This window comes from Helianthus annuus, chromosome 6 (assembly GCF_002127325.2).
Source record: "Helianthus annuus cultivar XRQ/B chromosome 6, HanXRQr2.0-SUNRISE, whole genome shotgun sequence".
Classification (NCBI taxonomy): Eukaryota; Viridiplantae; Streptophyta; class Magnoliopsida; order Asterales; family Asteraceae; genus Helianthus; species Helianthus annuus.
In genome coordinates, this window is record NC_035438.2 from 41,012,240 (window position 1) to 41,017,275 (window position 5,036).

General features: G+C 33.0%; 1 protein-coding gene across 1 annotated transcript; it reads right to left on the reverse strand.

Moving 5' to 3' along the window:
* Window positions 1-253: 253 nt before the first annotated feature.
* On the reverse strand, window positions 254-1,702 carry LOC110894444 (delta(12) fatty acid desaturase DES8.11). Its single transcript, XM_022141673.2, has 2 exons — window positions 1,654-1,702; window positions 254-1,557 (listed from the first exon to the last, which is right to left on the reverse strand). The coding sequence occupies exon 2, from the start codon at window positions 1,535-1,537 to the stop codon at window positions 404-406; it is 1,134 nt and encodes a 377-aa protein (XP_021997365.1). The 5' UTR covers window positions 1,538-1,557; window positions 1,654-1,702; the 3' UTR covers window positions 254-403.
* Between the last annotated feature and the right edge of the window lie 3,334 nt (window positions 1,703-5,036).

Sequence of the window (5,036 nt, forward strand, 5' to 3'; positions counted from 1 at the left end):
GTTGTGCTCAAAATAAAGTATTTATTTGGTATCGTAAAACAGTACAATGATAAACTAGACCGTTCTAATGGTTTGGTTTTTTTAAACAAAATGTTTTATTTTCAAATCACGTTTATTTCATATTATTATTTGCTCGGTTTAGCCGCAACGCGCGACGTAAAGAAAATTAGTTGTATTTTATGCATTAGAATTTAGAAATGATAGCTGTACTCAAAGAAGACCACAAGTAAGAAATTTCACACAGATCGGCCACTGCTATACATTTTTTTTTTGAACGTTGGTAAATTATATAAAAAAATACATAATCGATATGCACGGTTGAGCCATGCACAACCCTTAGCATATAGTGAATACAAAGTTGGACACTTAATTAAGCATACATTGCATTGCTCGTGTACAACGATTACATTTTATGGTACCAATATGTACCTTTGTGTTCACTATCTTCATCCGGCTCGATGTAGATGCATTCCTTGGCCTCTCTCCACATCGCCTTGAAAATCGGGGTCCTGTCGATCTTATAAAACTCACCCAAGACTGGCTTGATTGCGTCCCTTGCCTCCTTTGCATGATAATGTGGAATGTACGAGATCAGATGATGCAAGACATGAGTGTGGGTGACATCATGGAAAACCCTATTCAGGAATCCGAAATCCCTATCGATTGTCGATAATGCCCCTCTAATCCAGTTCCATTCGGTTGAATCATAATGAGGTAATGAGAGATGGGTGTGGTGCAAATACGTGATCAACACGAAAAACATGTGAACACCTAGCACCGGAATTAAATACATGCTTGTCACCCAAGCTGCCCCCTTCGCGTCTACAAGAAGCTTAGTTGCATACAAAACCGCGAGAATACCAATATCAGATATAACAACCTGAATCCGTTCACGCTCGGTGAAAATAGGACTTAGTGGATCAAAGTGGTTGGCGAACCTCCCGTACTTCTTGCCAGAAATGTTAGTCAAGAGGTACAAAGGAAACCCTAGAGTTAACCTGAAAACCAAAGTGAACACTCGACCTGGGGGATTGTTAAGAAGCTTTGAGTAAATGGCAATTTTGGACTTGCGTTTAGGAATGTAAACTTCATCGTTATCAAGTGAATTCGTGTTGGCATGGTGGTTCCGATGGCTGTATTTCCAAGAGAAATAAGGGGTATAAAGAGCAGAATGGAGGACGAATCCAACAGCGTCATCGATCAACTGGTAGTCACTAAAGGCATGGTGTCCACACTCATGACCAATGACCCATAGGCCAGTGAGGATGCTAGCTTGACAAAACCAGTATACTGGCCATGCTAAGTAAGCCCATGGGGTAGGGAGAAGAGGGATGTATGTGTTGGCAAGGAAGTAAAAGACATAGGCAACAATGAGGTCGTGAACAACATAGTAAGAGGAACGGATGACGGATCGTTCGAAGCAGTGAGCAGGGATTGCTTTCTTTAGATCACTTAGAGTGAATGGTGGATCAATGGGGACACGTTCTAGGATGTTTTTGCCCTCAGATGGGTCTGACATCCGCCCACCTGCACCCATGTTGTTAGATATTTGATAACCTGCATACACATGTAACAAAAAGCAAGATAAGATATATGTATACCAAATTAGAGATTGAAATATTAGAACTTTAAGCTCAAGAAAGAAAGAGAGACCTCAGTGATGAGATAGATGTTTGAGTTCTCTTCTGCTGGTGAGTGTCTTTGGTGTTCTTCCTTCTTCACTTTTATAACCAAGGGTTGCCAAAAAGTTTGGTCACTAGCTATGCAATTGGTGACTATTTTAATCGCCAACTACCACGTTTTGTAATATGTGATAAATCAATTGTTTAGGATACACACCAAAGTAAGTACTATTATTAATTTGTGGGGTGATCACTTAATTATTTAAAATAAAGTTCCCAAACTAAATTCTTTCATTGCAAATTTATCAATACTAAAGATTATAAAAAATGCATTATAGTTTCATAAAGTATATATATACTTTATGAAAGTATAATGCCTATTTCTATAAAACCTGAGTTCAAGTAACGAATTGGACATTAATACGAAGTTGGTTTCCGAAATAAAGAGACTTTATTTCAAATATATTAAATAAGGGAAAAGATCAAATAGGAAATTAATTTTCGCTAGGAAGGATAGGAAGACATAGGATTATGACATGTGCTAAATTTTAAAATAAAGAGAAAGGGTATTTTAGTCAATCCAACTCCTTCTTCTTCCTTTTTTCAAAACCCAGTAAATTAAAAAACCCACCATTTTCAAAACCCACCATCTTCAACTATTTCTTCACTTTCTATCTCAATAATCACTACATTATAGTGCGATTTTCATCACCAATCAATGATTCAGAACCCGATCAACGTGTTCTTCAGCTTTTTTTGAAGAAAATCCAGTTTAATTTCATAAAAAAATCTCGTTTTTTCCGGTGATTTTGGAGATAATCACTCGATTCGTTCGATTCGAGCGTTGATAAGTGTTTCTATCATTCAAATTTCGTCAATTGATGAAGAAATCGGCTTCAATCCACTTTAATTTCATTTTCACGATCTGGGTTTTTGATTTAGTCATTGCGTTTTATGATCTTTGCGAGGATCCGGGGGCGGCAGCCCCCGGTAGCGGGGTCCCAGGGGCGGCAGCCCCTGGCGGGGTCCAAGGGGCAGAGCCCCTGCCTGGGGTTGAAAAATTAATTTTCCAGAAATTGGCTCATTTCGAAGACAGTAATTCGTAGACAATTTAGACAGTTCACAGTGACAGACAATTTTATGTGTCCATTGCGTTTTAGAAATAAGAGAGTTTTATGTTGTTTCTGGCTATTGCGTTTTAGAAAAAAAACACATTTTTAGTGTTTTTAGTTATTGCGTTTTAGGTAAAACACATTTTTTAGGTGTTTTCAGTTCATTGCTTTTTAGAATGAGTCATTTTTAAGTGTTTTTTGGCCATTGCGTTTTACATATAAGACATTTCTTTGTGTTTTTTGTGCATTGCGTTTTAGGTCAAACACTTTTTTATGTGTTTTCAGTCCATTGCGTTTTAGGAAACAGACATTTTAAGTGTATTCTGGCCATTGCGTTTTACAAATAAGTCATTTCTTTGTGTTTTTGGTGCATTGCGTTTTAGGTAAAAACACATTTTTATGTGTTTTCTGGTCATTGCGTTTTACAAATAAGACATTTCTGTGTGTTTTCTGGCCATTGCGTTTTACAAATAAGTCATTTCTTTGTGTTTTTTGGTGCATTGCGTTTTAGAAAAATGTCATTTTTTAGGTTTTTTTTTTCATTGCATTTTACGTAACTGGTGGTTTTTTTATTGCGTTTTACGGAACTGGGTTTTAAATTTTTTTTTTTTAAATATAGCAATAGTATACTCGTTTTAAAGATAAAAAAACGTTCGTTTTTTTAGTGGAATTTTTATAAAAAAATAATGTCGTATGAAAGAGTTATTAACGTTTAAAAAATGGGGGGGGAATTGGAGGAGAGAGAAACTATTGCCTTGGATTGACTAGAATGCCCTTGAAAAAACTCACGCGCCTCTTTTCTTCCTTTCAATTTCCCTGATTTAATCTTAGCCCTTGATTAACTTAATGGATGGTCAAGATTACTTCCTATCCTTCCTAGCCAAATAAACTTCCTATTGTATCTCCATCCTATTAAATAATTCTTATTTCTTTATAAGTTCAAAGTCTGTGATATAAAAGTGATAAAAAAATACTCTTACAACTATAATTAAGGAGTATTTTGATAAAACTAGAAACACAATCCTTACATTACAGTCTCTGTATAGTTGAAGGTTAATATGTAGATTTTATATATTGCACTATCCATCATGGTTATATTTATGTGCGTTAAACGGATCGTGTTCGTGATTGGTAAATTGAATCCAATAGAGCTAAAAATATCACACGAATACAATAATTGTATCTTACACATGATCTCAAACATTACATCAATATGAGCGAGTTGACAAAAAACAACTCATTTAAGCATATATATATATATACTAGGTTAGAACCCCGTGTATTACACGGGGTTGAATAAAATAAATTTTATAAATATATATTTAAAAACCTCATTTATTGTACGAGTTGAATAAATATAATTTTATATATTAAACGGGTTGAATAAATGTAATTTTATATACCAAATAAAAAAGTTATATCTTTAAAACCACAGGTTTTGTATTTTTTTTAATTCCGTATCAATAAATAAAAAGACAAAACATATTTAAGTAACTAATAATAAATAATTTAGTACTTATATATATAATTACCGAAATACCATTCCTTTAAGTGTATGAGTTAACTGAGCTGATTGGAAAAAACACAGCAAACTATTGGAGGATAATGGTTATTTTTAAATGACTAAGGAAAAATCGTTAAAACGACCAAACCACAGGGAGCAAAACGAATGTCTACTCTTTTTTTCCAAAAAAAGATTTTCATTTATTAGTATAGGAAGATATGATGTTTAAAATTTTCAAGATTTTAACTAAAAAATCAACAAAATAAAAAATGCTTTTAAAGAAAATAAGGAAACTTAATTTATAATTTGAAAACAATAAATAATTTTAAATTAAATAGATAATAAAATTAAATCAACGTATATTTTAAAATAAAAAATAAGAAAACTGAAGTTTTCCAAATTTTAAAAGATGAGTCACGATTTCAATTTATAATTTAATTTGAAACGGTGAACGATAAAACTGATATTTTACAATTAAATAATACATTATTTTAAATTAAATAAATACATATATTAAATAATGGGTTTAGGCGAGGACTCACCGTATAATGACATGTGTCCTCAATTGAGTTTTTTTTATTATAAAGTATAGATAGGGGAAGGTTCATTTAAGAAGAAAATTTTATTAAGAAGAAAAAGAATAAAAGGGTATAATTGTAAAACATTAAATAGTTTTATTCCCATCTCATTTATTAGAGTTAATTACATCGTTAGTCCCTGTGGTTTATGCAAATTAACAACCTAAGGTATTAATAGTTTAAAATAACAATCTGAGGTATTAACTTTTAATTTTGTAAC